General features: G+C 42.6%; 1 protein-coding gene across 1 annotated transcript in view; it reads left to right on the top strand.

Moving 5' to 3' along the window:
- TEX14 (testis expressed 14, intercellular bridge forming factor) overlaps nt 1–17,064 on the top strand; it is a 38,883-nt gene that overhangs the window by 14,493 nt on the left and 7,326 nt on the right. Inside the window, exons 8-23 of the mRNA XM_063173907.1 lie at nt 1,480–1,603; nt 2,337–2,515; nt 5,050–5,201; nt 5,917–6,107; nt 6,257–6,398; nt 6,699–7,621; nt 8,312–8,415; nt 9,462–9,541; nt 10,292–10,549; nt 11,103–11,203; nt 11,479–11,592; nt 11,944–12,028; nt 12,768–12,858; nt 14,270–14,332; nt 15,352–15,476; nt 16,157–16,347. Of these exons, the coding sequence (XP_063029977.1) occupies nt 1,480–1,603; nt 2,337–2,515; nt 5,050–5,201; nt 5,917–6,107; nt 6,257–6,398; nt 6,699–7,621; nt 8,312–8,415; nt 9,462–9,541; nt 10,292–10,549; nt 11,103–11,203; nt 11,479–11,592; nt 11,944–12,028; nt 12,768–12,858; nt 14,270–14,332; nt 15,352–15,476; nt 16,157–16,347 (2,923 nt within the window). The remainder of the gene's footprint in view (nt 1–1,479; nt 1,604–2,336; nt 2,516–5,049; nt 5,202–5,916; nt 6,108–6,256; nt 6,399–6,698; nt 7,622–8,311; nt 8,416–9,461; nt 9,542–10,291; nt 10,550–11,102; nt 11,204–11,478; nt 11,593–11,943; nt 12,029–12,767; nt 12,859–14,269; nt 14,333–15,351; nt 15,477–16,156; nt 16,348–17,064) is intronic.

Raw genomic sequence — 17,064 nt, 5'->3', positions numbered from 1 at the left:
ATTTACCTGGAGGGAATGGGATTTACCTAGGGAGAATGGGATTTACCTTGGGGGGAATGGGATTTACTTTGAGAGAATGGGGTTTACCACAGGGGAATGGGATTTACCTCAAGGGAATGGGATTTACCTGGTAAGAATGGGATTTACCCAGGGAAGAATGGGATTTACCTGAGAGGAATGGAATTTACCTAAGGAAGAATGGGATTTACCTAGTGAAGAATGGGATTTCCCTGGGAGGAATGGGATTTCCCTAGGGAAGAGTGGGGTTTACCTGGGGGGAATGGGATTTACCTTGTGGGAATGGGATTTATCTCAAGGGAATGGGATTTACCTAGGAAGAATGGGATTTACCTGAGAGGAATGGAATTTACCTAAGGAAGAATGGGATTTACCTAGGCAAGAATGGGATTTCCCTGGGAGGAATGGAATTTACCTAGGGAAGAATGGGATTTCCCTAAGTAAGAATGGGATTTACCTAGGGAAGAGTGGGGTTTACCTGGGGGGAATGGGATTTACCTCAAGGGAATGGGATTTACCTCAAGGGAATGGGATTTACCTAGGAAGAATGGGATTTACCTCAAGGGAATGGGATTTACTTTGAGAGAATGGGGTTTGCCACAGGGGAATGGGATTTACCTGGGAGGAATGGGATTTACCTGGGAAGAATGGGGTTTATCTTGGGGGAATGGGATTTACCTCAAGGGAATGGGATTTACCTGGTAAGAATGAGATTTACCTAGGGAAGAATGGGATTTCCCTAAGTAAGAATGGGATTTATCTCAAGGGAATGGGATTTACCTTGGGGAAAATGGGGTTTATCTTGGGGGAATGGGATTTACCAAAGGAAGAATAGGATTTACATAGGGAGGAATGGGATTTACCTGGGGGGAATGAGATTTACCTAGAGAAAAATGGAATTTGCCTTGGAGGAATGGAATTTGCCTAGGGAGGAATGGGATTTACCTGGGAGGAATGGGATTTACCTGGGAGGAGTGGAATTTACCTGGGAGGAGTGGAATTTACTTGGGAGGAATAGAATTTACCTGGGAGGAGTGGAATTTACCTGGGAGGAATGGGATTTACCTGGAGGGAATGGGATTTACCTAGAGTATGGAATTTACCTTGGGGGAAGGGGATTTACCCTGGGGGGAATGGGATTTATCTAAGGAATAATGGGATTTTCCTGGGGAGAATGGGATTTACCTGGGAGGAATGGGATTTACCTGGGAAGAATGGAGTTTATCTTGGAGGAATGGGATTTACCTCTCAGCTGGGGTTGCACATCTTCCCCAGATCAGAAATACAATTTTCTTCCCACTCTGATCTTCTAAAATCAAATATTTCAGTTAAAAAAAATACATTTACACTAAAATACATTCCAACATTTGTGTGTCATATTGATAAAAGCACTCAGCTGGGCAGGACTTTCCTTCTTCTCATCTCAGACTTGTAAATTTGATTTTTGCTCTCCCTGTGCAGCAAACTGCGCCACCCTCACTTGCTGCAGCTGATGTCTGTCTGTCTGTCCTGTGACCTGGAGAGAACCCGTCTGGTCTATGAGAGGGTTCACTTTGGCTCTCTCTACAGCATCCTCCATGAAAGGGTAACTGCAGTGCTTGGATTTTAAATAATAATTCACCAGAAGTTTAGTGGCTAACATCTTTCCTCGAGAAGGCAAAATCCTCAGTGTGTATCTGAGTTTCTGGTTACATTTCTTATTTTTTAAATCAGCTTAAAGATTTAATTAATTTTTAAAAAAAAATTAAATTTAATCAATATTTTTAAATAAATTAATCCATTAAACTTTTAATTTTTTTTAAATTTAATCAATTAAAATTTAATCAATTTTTAAAAACTGAAAAATAAAATATAATATTAAAAATTCGAATTAAAAATTTTAAATGTAAATTTTAAATTTAAAACAAATTAATCTATTTTTAAAATGTAAAAAATAAATTAAGATTTAAAAATATTTAAAAATTTAAATTTAATCAGTTTAAAAAGTTTTAATCCATTTTTAAAACTGAAAAAATTAAAGTTAAAAAATTAGATTTTTAAAAATTTAAATTTAATCAGTTTTTTAAAAAATTTAGTCAATTTAAAAAATTTAAATCTGTGTTTTATTGTTGTCATTTAATATTTTTCTCTTCTTTTTGAGATGTCGTTACTTGGTTTAGCATCGAGAACAAAAAATAAATTTCCTTTTTCCTCCTATAAATTTCCCTTGCTGCCTTCTCCACCAAACCATACCCACAATAACCAACCCCTGACTTTCCCTCAGCTCACGTTTAAGAGCCTGCCCTGCAGGTTTGGTGGTTTTTGGGTTGTTTTTGCAGCGAGCAGAGTTCCCAGTGCTGCAGACGGAGACGCTCCTGCACGTCCTGCTGCAGATCCTGGATGCGCTGAGGTTCCTGCACTCCCGGGGCTTCCTGCACCGCTGCCTCTCCTCCTTTGCCATCCAGATCGTGTCCTCGGGCGAGGGCAAGCTCTGCAACCTGGAGCACATGATAGAGAGGTGAGGAACTCCATCAGGGCTGCTCTGAAATTGGGGCTGTGGCAGAACCCAGGAAATTCCTCTGGAAACTCCTCTGGCTGCCCTGGGGATCTCAGAGCACAGAGCCCAAGGCCCCCCTGTGCCTTTGATTTAGCCCTTGGAAAAAATAATTACCAACCTTCATATGAAGCATTATAAGTCAAGAGAGTTTAAGTAGAGTAATAGTTGGTCATGGGGTGAAAAAGAGATTTTTTGGGGATTTTTTAGAATGGGGGTTCAGCTTCCTGCACCGCTGCCTCTCCTCCTTTGCCATCCAGATCGTGTCCTCGGGCGAGGGCAAGCTCTGCAACCTGGAGCACATGATAGAGAGGTGAGGAACTCCATCAGGGCTGCTGTCGGTTTCTCAGCTGTTTTTTATGGCCTGGAAAGGCTCGGGGTGGCCTTGGACAGCCCGTGCTTCAAAGGACGAGAAGAGGCTTCAGGTTTTTTCTCGGTCTTCAGTGTTTATTAGTTATTTATCTAAAAGATTTTCTCTCAGCCCAACAGAGGTCTGCACAGCTGCCAGCCATGAGCACACTGAGAGCCCCCGGGGCGATCACTTATCTTTATACTCAAAATTACGTACACAGTATTTACCTATTTCCCCCTTTCACCCTTATTGACCAGTGCACTTTTAGTAATAACCAATCCCAAAGTGCCAACATCACCACAGAAGATGGAGGCCAAGAAGAAGAAGGACACGCCCCAATTCCTCCATCTTACTTCTTTAGACCCCCCTGTACCGAAATTCTAAACCCTGTGTTTCACACTCTAATTAACCTATCCCTTCACCATTCACCCAGTGAAATCCCCCCATCCTCATACAGGTGTCGTCTCCTGTGCAGGATCAAAGTCCAGCCACCAGACACTTCTGGCAACATCCCAGGACCTCCGAGCCCCCCAAGGGTTATCTCGGTGTCTCTGCACGTCAGTCCTGAAGTGCTGAGATCCCGCAGGCTGCTCTGAAATTGGGGTTGTGGCAGAACCCAGGAAATCCCTCTGGAAACTCCTCTGGCTGCCCTGGGGGTCTCAGAGCACAGAGCCCAAGACCCCCCTATGCCTTTGATTTACACCATGGAAAAAACAGTTACCAACCTTTATGTGAAGCATTATAAGTCAAGAGAGTTTAAGTAGAGTAATAGTTGGTCATGGGGTGAAAAAGAGATTTTTTGGGGGTTTTTTAGAATGGGGGCTCAGCTTCCTGCACCGCTGCCTCTCCTCCTTTGCCATCCAGGTCGTGTCCTCAGGGGAGGGCAGGCTCTGTAACCTGGAGCACATGATAGAGAGGTGAGGAACTCCATCAGGGCTGCTCTGAAGTTGGGGCTGTGGCAGAACCCAGGAAATCCCTCTGGAAACTCCTCTGGCTGCCCTGGGGATCTCAGATCAGAGAGCCCAAGGTCCCCCTGTGCCTCTGATTTAGCCCTTGGAAAAAATAATTACCAACTTTTATAGGAGGAATTACAAGTCAAGAGAGCTTAAGTGGAATAATAATTGGTCATGGGGTGAAAAAGAGATTTTTAGGGGTTTTTTAGAATGGGGGTTCAGGAGGCACTGGGGGTTCAAGGACTTCCTGCACCTCTGCCTCTCCTCCTTTGCCATCCAGATCATGTCCTTGGGGGAGGACACGAAAAATTTCCTCAGGTTTGCTCTGAAATTGGGGATGGGACATCCAGCACCTCCTTAGACTGGTGGGAATTAAGTGCCACCAGTCAGATAAAGAGGATTTTTTTTTGTCTCACTATTACTGAAATTGTCCCCTGGACACGTTGGATAATAAAAAAATTTTCAGGAAAATAAAAAAAATTTTCAGGTTTTCTGTGTTTTATTCATGGTCAGAGGTAGCTCATGTTTGGAAAAGTTCTGCTTTTTCTTAGGGTTTAATATTATTATTATTAGTAGTAGTAGTAGTGGTAGTGTTAGTAGTATTAGTATTATTAGAAGTAGTATTAATAGTATTACTCTTACTATTAATATTAATATTATTATTATTAGTGTTAGTATTAGTACATTATTTATTTTAATTATCATTATTATCATTATTATATTTTATTTATATTTTATTTAATTTTTTTTATTATTTTAGTTTTTTTTTTAATTGTAAGGTTGTTAAAGAAGGTGTTGCTTTCCCCAGAAAAACTTTTTCAAAAGACATTTACTGCACATTTCTATTTGCATTTACTGCACATATCTATTATTATTATAGTTACTATTATTATTACTATTATTATTGTTACAGTTGTTACTATTAATATTAGTATTATATTTATTTCTATTTTATTTTATATTTTTTTCTTATTTTAGGTTTTTTTTTTTTTGTAAAGTCATTAAAGGAGGTGTTGCTTTCCCCAGACAATCTTTGCCAAAATACATTTACTGCGCATTTCTATTTGCCCTGAACCTTTTATGTATTAAACTAAAAGCTGTAGGACACTCAGGTGTTTAATTCCTAAATACAGCCCTTGCAGTTGAGCGTGTTTTATGTCCTAATTTCCAATTTTTCCCCTTTTTTTTTGCAGCAAGGACAGTGGGGAGCACAGTGACCTGACCCGAATCCCTGTCCCGGCCCAGCTGTTCCGCTGGAGCTCCCCTGAAATCGTCCTGGGCAAACCTGGCACGGTCAAGTCTGATGTTTACAGCTTCTGTGCAGTGCTGCAGGAGGCCCTGACAGGTCAGAGCACGGCTTTGGCATAAAAAAATCAACCAGGCAAAATTAAAAAATAAACAGGCAAAAATAAACTGAAAAAAATAAACCACGCAAAAAACCCCAAATATTAACGACAATAACAGAGATTATTGGGAACTCCTGTAAAATGTGATCAGAAAAAAATTGTGTGGCTAAGGGATGAAATTATTGGAGAAATAAAGTGTTTTTCTGCTGTTTATTTTTCTTCTTCTTCCTACCAGCACAGCAAAACATTCAATTAAGTCTTTTCACTGTTCACAACAAGCTTGTGCAGCTTTTGTGTTTTGGATCTGTGTGATAACTTGGAGATAAGTTAATGTTACTGTGTTATTGTAGCTGTTATTACAGATAATGTCTGCTCTGCATTCACTCTGACTATTCTGACAGTGAAATGGGAGAAACAATTACCCTAAAAATTAATCCCAGTGAAGAATCCAGAGCAGGGCTGTTTGCAGTGTCACTCTCCTCTGGATATTTCTGTCAGCTCCCTTGAAAGCATTCAATAAGACAGGGAGGAGATACCAGTGCTTGTTTTTAATTGTAAAATACTGAATGGACAGGGAATAATGTGATTTTTTTATTTTATTACATTTTATTTTATCACTTCTTTTAAAAAATCACATTAGGAAATGATGTAATTTTTTTTTAATTAACAATAATGTGCAGCTGGTGACATAAAATCTGCTCTTGTGTCTTGCAGAGAGCCCTCCCTGGAAAGGTGTGGAAGACTCAGCTGTGAAGCAGCTCATCCTTTCAGGGCAGCAGCTGCAGGCAGATGTCAGGCTCCCCCTGCTCTATTATGATGTTGTCAAGTCAGGGCTGGAACCCAAGCAGAGGAACCGCTCCATGAAGCTCCAGGATATTCAATATATCCTCAAAAATGACCTGAAGGTGATTTCCAGCCCTCTAATCTTTGATATGTCCGTTCAGATTCTGCTTAAATCTAGAGGAGGTGACCCAACACTCTCAGAAAAGCAGGCAGAGACACAGAACTGTCAAATACAATTGTATTTTATTCCTTTTTTTGTCTTGTTTTACAGGACTTGGTTAAATCTGAAAGTGGTGGAATACCCAAAGCCCAGAGATCTGCTGTGCTTGCAGATGTCAACATCTGCTGGGCATCAGCTTTTAGCTTCCAGAAGAGAACAGTGGAAGTCCAGGAAAGAGAGATAAGCAAGGCTGGTGAGTTTCCTGGGGCAGGATGTCCTTCATGTGTTCCTCACAGCAGGCTGACAGAAATCCCAAATAAAATGGGAGCACTCACAGATTTTATGGTGCAGGTTGAAGATAGGAAGCAGTTGGTTTTGGATTTTAGCTGCCACTTTATGTAGACTCAGGACTCCAAATCTGTTTTGTCCAGGCAGAGTTTTCAGCAGAGGTGTCAAATGCTGCTCGTGGAATTTCTGAATTCCCAATTTAGCAGAATTGCAAATTGTTGGATTTCTGGAGAAATGATTCCATGTTTCCAATTGCATTTCCCAGGTGGTTTTCCTGCCCCCAAGGACTCTGCTTTCCCCCAGGAGAGCAGTGCTGTGGTGCTGCAGGAGGCAGCAGAGCCCCCTGAGCAGGACAGTGTCTGCTCTGAGGGGCAGCCAGCAGCTTCTCCCTGCAGTGAGAGCGATGTGGACGAGAGCCTGTGCAGCTTTGAGATGAATGAAATCCTGGCCAGTTACCCAGAAGGTCCCCAGGATTTCCTGCAAGGAGGACCTGGGTCAGGCCAGGCTCCAAGGGATGCAGAAAGGCAGCAGGAGCAAGAGCAGAGCCAGTGGGAGGCTGAGGAGGGAGAGGAATCCTCAGGGTCCAGCACAGGCTTCACTGGAGAGGAGGAGGAGGAGGAAGAGGAAGATGAGGAGGAGGAGGAAGAGGAAAGGGTGAGAGAAGCCCCTGGGCTGTCCCAGATGAGGGGAGATGCTGGCAGCAGGCTGAGCAGCCCCTCCCAGAGCGAGCAGCACATCAGCAAGTGCGTGCTGAACCTGAAGATCATGCAGAGCATGCTGCAGCAGGCTGGGCACTCCCTGAGCAGGACTGAGCAGGAGCTGGACAGGCTGAAGGCCCAGGCAAAGCAGAGCAGGCTGCTCCAGGAGCTCAGGATGAATCTGCTCCCCAAGGGAAATTCTAAAGGAAGACACTGGGATGGCTCTGGTGCTGCTTCCCAAAGCACCAGCGAGGCTCTTTCTGGAGCTGATATTCTTTTACACCAGGCTGTGGCTCCACCATCCAGGGATTACATTCCACCTCCAGTAACGTGTCAGGCACCAGGCAGAGACAGCTTCCAGGCTGTTCCCAGGACAGCCAAGGACAGAGAGGCAATGCAGAATGAGAAATGGAAGAGCAAAATTGCAGCCCCCCATCGTGACCCGGGCTGCAGCGTGGGGCTGGATGGTGAAGGGAGCCCAAACCAGGAGGTAAAGTGTTGAGCAAGGGCCTGGTTATCATTTCTGTGATCCTTAGCAGGGATGGGTGGTGTCCAGGAGGGTCCTTTCAAATGGGCTTTAAATACAGGAATGAAGGCAGCTCAGCAGTGCAATTGTGTTATTTCCCCTTTCTCTCCAGTCCTCCCAGGACAGCACTGATCCAGGGGCTCAGGGTGGGGTTAGAATCCAAATCCTGCACTGAAATGGAGATGGGAATCTCAGGGAAAAGGAGAAATTTTCTCCTCTTTCTCCTCTTCTCTCAGTGGAGAAATATTTCTGTTTGTGTTGAGGCCTAAGCTGTCACCGGGAGGGGCTTCTGGATCACTTTCATTATTAAATACATGGACCAAAGAGAAAGAGAGAAATCCAATTACATCTCTCCTGTCAGGATAATCTTGACTCATTCAGGTCCACTCATCCCCCTGGAAGTTCCATGTTTTCACTGCCTGCACCTGAAACTGCTATAAATGCAGGGCAGAGCTGGATTTATATTTTATATTTATATTCTGCTGGAGTTGTCATCCTAAAATAAAACTAAAATAAAACTAAAATAAAACTCGGGGATTAAAGTTGGTGCTGTCCTGTTCTGAGGCTGCATCCCAGCCAGCTCAGGCAGTAATTAGCAGTAATTAGCAGAGTGCCCAGTGTGTGCTGAATCACGGCTGGTTGGACTCCTTTCAGCATTCCCTCCCACACGTGTCTGCAAGGAGCCAGCAAAAGTTCAACTTGCAGTGCCAGAGAGGAGCTGATTCACATCCTGCAGCAAGGAGGGAGGAGGAGAAGTGGTGAGTTTTGATCTTATTCACACAAGAGTTAATTCTGACAGATCCATCTGCAGAGAGAGAGGCACATCAGGATCAAGGCTGGCATTAAATGTTCCTCAGGAAGGCAAAAGCCATCTGTGCAGAGAGGAGCCTGCTGTGAGTCACTGTCAGCTGCAGAGCTGCTGTGACAGGGCACTTTGTGCTAAACAGTGCTGTTAAAAATGATTTCACATGCCTCTGGGATGGAGGTCAGTGGTCCAAAATGTAGCAGGGCCTAAGGAGAGCAATGTGGGGAGGTGTTAATGAAGGTGGTTCTCCTCTCTGGGCACAGCCTCCTTCAATTCCCAGCAGAAACGCTTTTTAGGGTCATTTCTCTGTGGTTTTAAGCAGGAATGGAAAGCACATGTTGAAATTACCTGGCAAAACTTGTGCAGATTCGTGTTGGAAAGAGGGGGACAGACACTTCTTTCAATGTTTGGTCAAATCAGAAAAAATTACAGCAGTTTTAAATTAATCCATGATCCATTTTGGATCAGAAATACCTGTTGGTAAAGGTTAGAACAGAAATATTAGAACAGAAATATTCCATGGGCAGGGAAGATCAAATCAGGAAAATTGCTGCAGTTTTTAAACTAATCCATGATCCATTTGGATCAGAAATACCTGCTGGTAGAGGTTAGAACAGAAATATTTGATGGTCAGTGGAGGTCAGGGAGTGAACTCTGGTTGGAGAATCACTGTCCAGGTGTGAAATTGTGATCCCCTCAATAAAACAATCCCCACAATCACCCATGGTGTGGTTTTTGGAGCTGCAGCATCTGCAGCTCTGCTCTGAGATGTACAGCTTGTCTGGTTAATCTGGAATAAACCTAAATAATTATTATCTGTGCTTTCCAAGCTCCTGGCAGCTCAATCTGCTGGTTCTGCTGGGTTGTTAAAAGGCTGAGAGGCACACGTGCTCTAATTGATGTTAAAACAACTTGGAGCCTTTTCCTGGCTGGGGAATACTTGACACAATATGCTCAGGCTCTAAAATAGTTTGTGCATTTCATAATCATTTCTTGCAGGTGCCATTCAAAGCCAAGGGTGGAATTCTGCAGCAAAAAAAGCAGCGAGAAGAGGAGGGTGGTGCAGTCAGGGTGGAGGAGTGAGTAAATCAGTGTTAAATCAGTGTTAAATCAGTGTCAAATCAGTGTTAAATCAATGTTAAGTCAGTGTCAGATCAGTGTCAGATCAGTGTTAAATCAGTGTTAAATCAGTGTCAAATCAATATTAAATCAGTGTTAAATCAGTGTCAAATCAGTGTTAAATCAATATTAAATCAGTGTTAAGTTAGCATTAATATCAGAAATCCTGCTGCAGTGCAGAGCATTAAACTCAGCACACGAGGAAAGGTCTCTGTGCTTTAATTGCTGAAGATCTGTGAGGTTGTTCTCGGAGGGAATCCAAGTGAGTGGGATCCCGTGTCTTGCACATTCTGGGCATAAAATAATCCCAGGCACGTTGGGGTGGTTTGGTTTCTGGAGCTGGAGGGATTTCCAGCCTGGTGTTGGGCAGGGTGAGGATTCAGGAGGGGCAGGGATGGCAGTGCCCAGTGGATGGCAGCACGGGCATGGATAATGGAGAATCCAACCAACAAAACCTGTTCCTGTGGAGACTTGTCCACATCATTTTGTGCAGGTTTTTAAAAATTAAAAATCTTTATTTTATTTAAAATAAAAGGAAGTGTTTAGCTCTTTTCATAACAAAAGTCGTGGTGCTGCCAGCTCTAACCTTTGCATTTCCAAATGCAGATTTTCCAAATTTCCACGCTGCGGGCACAGTGAAACACAGGGGATGCTCTGAAGCTCCAGATCCCCGGGTGTCAAGTGGTAATTTTGGGGGTTTTTTTGTGTAGTTGAAGTCAAGCAGATGGCCAGGAGGGTGGCCTCAGGCCGGCTGGGGCTCGGCTGTCCCTACCCTGGCAGCGAGTGCACGTCTGAGAGTGAAGCTGAGAGTGTCAAGGAGATGCCCCAGGATGTCCCTGCTGGGACCCCCAGAGCTCAGCAGGGCTGGGGGTGGCAGCCAGGTGAGGCTGCTGAGCCCTGGGACAGTGAGGACAGAACCGACTCTGGGGACAGCGACCTGGAGCCGGCACCCAGGCCTTCCACCACGGGTAAATGCTCTGCTCTCTTTTTGTTTTTTGTCCCCTTCCATTTCCATTCACATCTCAGCTTCTGTGAATTTTTACAGATTTTGTCCATTTTATCTTGCCCTCAGAGCAAGTCAGGCACTCCCTGATGGGCACAAATAGAGATAAGGTGATTATTAGGTGTTAATGGGTGGAGGGGATGAGCTTGGGGACCTTCATCATCGCTGATGAATGTTATCAGCAGGAGGAACCCAGAGCTCTCAGAGCCCTGAGAGTGCTGTCACACTTTTATTCCTTCCAGTCTCACCACACAGCTGCTTTTCCGGCAGCAGCTCAGTGGGTAAAGCTTTTCAAAAAGTTCTGGACAAAGGAACAGGGCAAGGTTCCCCTGCTTAGATTAATTAACGAGGTGAGCATTTAAATGTCATTATTTCTCCGTGTTCCTGGCAGGCAATTAGTGCCACTGCCTGCTCTCATTGATATTCCAGCAGTGCCTCAGATCACTCACTTCACATCTCTTTTTTTATTTTTTTTTTTTATTTTTGGTCAATAATGTTGTTCCATTCTGACATCCTAGGGAGGAGCTGCCAGTCCCCAGCACCAGATGAGGAGGCAGAGTCTGGAAAATCCATTCCTAAGAGTTCAGCCCTTCCTCAGCAAGCTGAGAGTCTCTCTAGAGTATGTACAGAAATCCAGGGAGTTCAGTGGCAGCTGCTTGTCCATGGAAAACTTTAGCCTGAGCTGATCTGAGTAACAATTCCCCTCCTCATTCATCCTTCTTTTTTGTTATTTTGTTTTATAAACCACCAAGGTAATGCAAGGAGCAGGAGGTGGGTGGAAAGTCAGGGAATAATTAAATAGAATTTCAGAATTGCAGTGGTTTTTATTGGTTGAAATGTGTGGTTTTTATTAATAGAGAGGGGGATCATCTCAGGTGGTGATGTCTTTCACAGGGACATTCAAGGGAATTGCATTGTTCCCTTAATTCACCTCCTGATGTGACTGAAGAATTCTTCACTCCTGATTATTTCCTTCCTCCTGCTCTTGAGGGAAGGTCAGAACCAGAGGTAAAAATTACATTTTTTGGACATGAGTTACACAACATGTGGTTTAATTGTGCTCACATTTGATTTGAAGAGAGCTGTGGAAAATGGGAGATTTTTTTTCTTCGTTATTATTCTTTTCTTTCAAAACAGTACCTGCAAATAAAGATTTGGGTAAGAGTAAGCAAATTAATCTTCACTAATTTCTGGAAGATACAAAACTTTCCTATTTTACTGTTAAATCCAGTCTGGGCTGTTTGCTGATGAGCTCCTGAAAAGTTTCTCTCTCCACTCCCATCATCCTGGGAGGGTTGTCCTGCCCTTTGCAGCTGCTCTGTCAAAAATGGAATTAAATCCTCTTTTTCCCCTTTTCAGACTTCAGATGCTGAGGGCAGAGCTGAAGATGTTTGTGCAGGATTTTTACAGAGATCACCTGCAGATACAGCAGTTCAGGCTCCAGGTAAATGTCCTTTTTACAGAAGCACTTCTGAGGCAGGGACACAGAATTGTTGCATTGATATTTTTGCCAGCAGCTCTCCTGTCACAAGGCTGGACTTCCATTCTTCAGGCTCAGTTGATCTCTCATTTCAAAATTATTATTTCTGGGAGATTTCAGGCCATTTAGGATTTTGGTTTGGGCATTGCAGTGCCTGAAATCATTTCAGATGCAGTGTTTATGTACTTGCTGTGTTTCAGTTAAAAAGCCAAAACAAAAAACTTGTTTGAAACCTTTTTATTTTTACCCTGGGGCGAAGTTTAATCTTTTTATGCAACTTGCTGTGGTGCTGGAAACTGAATTAGAGTTGTATTTACACATTAATATTCTCATTGCTGGGAGGATCTTGGGCTTAAACCCAGTGAGAGCTGACAGAGTGTGTGTGCAGAATAATGCAAGAATCATTGTTTCCTTACTCTGTTGTCTCTTTTAGCTCAAATCTCTAAATGTTGTGATATTCCCCAGTGCTCCAGTGCCTGTCTGGCAGCTGTGCCATGTTTATGAAAATGCATCTTTAAAACACATTTGTCTCTCCATAACAACAAAGGTCACAAGAACTCAGACAAAAAAAAAAAAAAAAAGAAAAAAAAAAAAAAAAAGAAAAAATTAATAAAATCGCAATTTCCTGTTCAATGAGTTGGGTTGTTTTCTTTTGTGCTTGCAAAAGCCAATAACAGGGAACATATTTGTTATTTGTATTCAGGAGGAAAAATGCCATTCTGCAGCACAACACCACAGAGCAGTGGCAGAAACAAGCTGGGAGTGAATCAGCTGAGCCAAATGCCTGGAGCCAGGTAGAAAAACTCATTTTCATAGTTCCTTCAGGCATAAATTAGCTTTTAAAGTGTGCTCTCTTCATTAATTCTGCTTATATATCTAATATTCAAATAAGATGCCAGTGGTGGTTTTTAATGATTATCTACACAGCTCAGCTCCTTGCTAAGAAAATACAAAAAGGGATTTTCACAGGTCTCAAGGGATTTTGTCTTTTGCAGAGTTTGGTGGGGTTTTTTCTGCCTTAATGAGGGAGCTAAAATAGGGGGAAAAAAAGCCATGTACATATCACAATTCCTGATAAACCACAGGCTGAAACAGAGCAAAGATAATTCAAATTAAAGCTTCAGTCATCTGCTTTAATTTTGGTTGTGGAGCTGAAGTGGAGCCATGAAGATCCTGCCTTTCCCAACCCCAGGGGATCAGCCCAGGAATGTTCACTGGATCCTGCCTGGGGGTAACATCAGATTTGGCAGCCTCTGAAACCTTGGAGGTTTGGCTGGCTCCTCTGAAAAACAGAGGGTTTTTTTGTCCCCCCTATGAAATTTTATATTTTATATTTAATTTTATTAAATTTATATTATTATTATATTAAATTTATATTATTAAATTTTGTATTATTAAGTTTGTATTATTAAAATGTTCTATTTTACCAGCATGGTAAAATTTTTCCAGAAGTTGGCTGTGACTGCCAGGGCTCCTTGCCACCCAGGAGCTGATGGGAGGCACCAGCAGTGGAAAACTTGGCTTTAGGATAAAAAAAGAAGGTTTTTGGTTGCTCCCTCCACCTAGGAACTTTTGGCAGCAGGACAGAGGGGATGTTGCTCTCTGCCTAATCCTCTTTGACCTTGTCACAATCTGAGACAGATCAAGGGATGATGGAACAACGGAGTGGTGTGTATGCCTAGGTTTTGATTTCTTTGATTTCATTTTATTAATTTCACCAAATTTTAACGAGGTGAGCATTTAAATGTCATTATTTCTCCGTGTTCCTGGCAGACAATTAGTGCCACTGCCTGCTCTCATTGATATTCCAGCAGTGCCTCAGATCACTCGCTTCACATCTCTTTTTTATTTCTTTTTTTATTTTTGGTTAATAATTTTGTTCCATTCTGACATCCTAGGGAGGAGCTGCCAGTCCCCAGCGCCAGATGAGCAGGCAGATTAATTAATTAATTTCACTTAATTTTATTAATTTCACTTTTGTTCTGAAGCTGCAAATGTCAATTAGAAGTTTTAACAAATCTGTTAAAAATGACATTTTTCTCCTACCAGTCCCCACCTTCTAAGGTTTTAAGCAAAAAGTGTTTATGAGCTGCAGTCTACCTCAGAGAGAAGGTAATGCTTAAACTTCCTGAAGGAAAGGAAACCAAATTTCTCAATTTCCATAATTTTCTGAGGGTGAATGTGACCTTTCCTCCCTCGTTTCAGTGTGGATGCAGCACAAGAAGCAATGCTGTGGGAGCCACAGGAGGAATGCCAAGAAAAAGATGTGTAAGAGCCACATTTTATAGCAAAACTTCAGCAAATTGGTCATTAACTACAAAATTTTGTCAAGGGAGGTGGGACAGACCAAGAGAAGACTCCCCAGAGTATTGGAAGAGTATTTTCCTGTGAAAAGTTGTGAGATTGGTGTAAAAGTGTTGTCCTGAGTTGGGAATATTTTCATATTCAGAAGTAATTAACTTGGTGTTCATCTGGGTGTGCTTCTTCCCATGCAAGTGTGAGGATTCCTGGTTTCTTCTTCTCTCCATATGGCACAGGGAAATAAAATCACTTTAAAGAGCAAATCGTTCGTGTGGAGCCAAATAAATTTTATTACAGAAATAGTCCTGTGATTTTCAGGGAGAAAAAAAAAATCAGCAGAGTATGTTTGTGATTCAGCTAATGAGGTTAATTTATATTTACAGCTAATGGAGATTTGCATAAAATTACTGATTTACAGGAGGTGTCTGTTCTTTCCATGGCCTTTGAGGATGATGGAATCCAGGGTGTATCTCCCCAAAATTTGATCAATTTGGAATTAATTTTTTTCACTTGGGGCTGTGTCAGTGCCTTCAGCAGTCTCAGTTTATCAGAGTCGTTCTTTTAAATGCTCTCAAGGCCTACATTTAGTCTTAATTAATGGCTCATTAATTCTTGTTAACCCTTGAGGTTTTCCCTTGCCTTTGGGGATTTTTTTCTGCCTTTTGGTTCACATTTGGAGCTCCTGCCCTTTCTGGAAGCAGCTTCCTGAGCTGGTTTTGAAGGAGGATTATTTAACACATCCTGGAAAGGAAGGGGAAGCAAATAATTAACCTTTTCTGCCTCTTTAACTTCCCTGAGGATGGTGATTTTGGCCCTCCCAAGATTCCTGTGCGGAGTCTCAAAGGGAACATCTCCTTCCATTCCAGCGAGCTAGATAAGACTGCACGAAATTAAAATTTCAAGACCCTGAAAATAGCAGGATCTGGTGATTCACAGGTGCAGGAAAGTGGCCATTCTAACTGTCAGAACATCTCTCAATAATTCAGATCAGTGGCAGATATTCAGGATTTGTCCAGCATCCCCTGTGAGCAGAACTTCCAGAGGGGTGTGGAGTGTAGAACGCCTCGGCTGAGCCACGCTCCCACCAGTGTCAGCACCCCCCTGGGCTCAGGTAATGCAGGGAGGGGGGAAAAGAGGATTCACAGGGAATTGTGAATCTCCTCTCTGTGCCAGCCAGGCCTCTCTGCCAGGATTTTTTTAATGTGAAAATCATCAAGGTGAATCGTGAACCTCCATTTCTCTGTGCGGGAATGTCAGGCTTGCACGAGAAATGCTGTTGTTCCTGTTGAAAATCTCGTTGTTCAAAGACACAGAATTAAAGGAGAATTTACAGGGACACAGCTGAAAACGTCACTGCCTGAAAGGTCTCTGGCAGCCTTCATAAATCAGAAATTAAGTAATTTTAACTTTAACTGATACATGTGGATTTTAGCATTTTAAAGGCAATTTAATAAGCACTCAGTAAGTTTATAACAAGTTAAATGACATGATAAATGTTTGTTGAACTGGAGTGCTAAAGAGTAATGAATTAACATTTGTGCTTCATTAATTTGGTGTTAAACAGAGGCTGGAATTTCTTAGTTGGCAAAGTTTTGTCTGAGGTGGAATTCCTGAGTTATCAACCTCAGTTTGGTCTTTTATGGATAGAGTTTCTTATGCAGGTGCCTGTTCCCTTTAAATTTTTTTCTGCTTCTGTTGAAATGTGCTAAAGATTCAAAAATTCCAAAAATAATTCTCCAGCTTTGCTGTCTTCACTTTTTTTTTCCTGTTTATTTTTTTTTTTAATTCTAGACGAAAAATTTCCATTAGCCTTTGAGAAATACAAACAGTGCCGTGAATTTTCTTCAGATTCTTCCTTTTGTGGCTCTCAAGAGACCTCCTCCACGCTGTTCAAGACTTTCACCACAGCCTGGGAAGGGGAGAGGAGCTTGGAAATTCCAGTGGTGGCTCCAAGAGTTTGCCCATTTGGACCGAAAGAGCCTGTAAGTCAGAAAATCACTTACACCAGGAGTTTCTATAAATATTCTTTTAATGTTCCTTAAAAATATTTTTGACAACACTTTTATTAAGAAGAAATGCAAGCAGAGAAATGCTTGTGGGTCTTTGTGAGGGTTTTGGAGTCATGGCTCTGTGGATGAAGAGGCAAAAGTCCTGATTGATTTCAGGCACTGATTGCACAAAGATTTGGGTTCCTCTTGTTGGTGAATGTTGGCCTCTCTCCAAGTGGCCCTTCCCTGCCCTCCATCCCTCCCTGGCTGTTGGGAATTTCCACTTCCCAGCCTTTGGAATCCTGGATTTTACCCAGAGTACGGAATGGACTCGGCAAAAGGGAAAACCCGGACCAGATTATGCCTGGAGTCTGGAATGGACTCAGCAAAAGGGAATATCCGGACTGGATTATGGCTGGAGTATGGAATGGGCTCGGCAGAAGGAAAAACCCAGACCGGATTTCACCTGGAGTCTGGAATGGACTCAGGAAAAGTGAAAACACAGACTGGATTGTGGCTGGAGTACAGAATAGACTCAGCAAAAGGGAAAACCCGGACTGGATTTCAGAATGGACTTGCTCAGACCTGATTTTAGCCAGAGTCTGGAATGGACTCAGCAAATTCGAAAACCTGGAATGGATTCCAAATGGAGTCTGGAGTGGACTCAGCAAAATAAAAAAATTGAGTGGATTTTGCCCAGAGTCTGGAATG

Source organism: Melospiza melodia, chromosome 21 (assembly GCF_035770615.1).
Source record: "Melospiza melodia melodia isolate bMelMel2 chromosome 21, bMelMel2.pri, whole genome shotgun sequence".
Taxonomy (NCBI): Eukaryota; Metazoa; Chordata; class Aves; order Passeriformes; family Passerellidae; genus Melospiza; species Melospiza melodia.
This window is presented reverse-complemented; position numbering and strand designations above follow the sequence as displayed.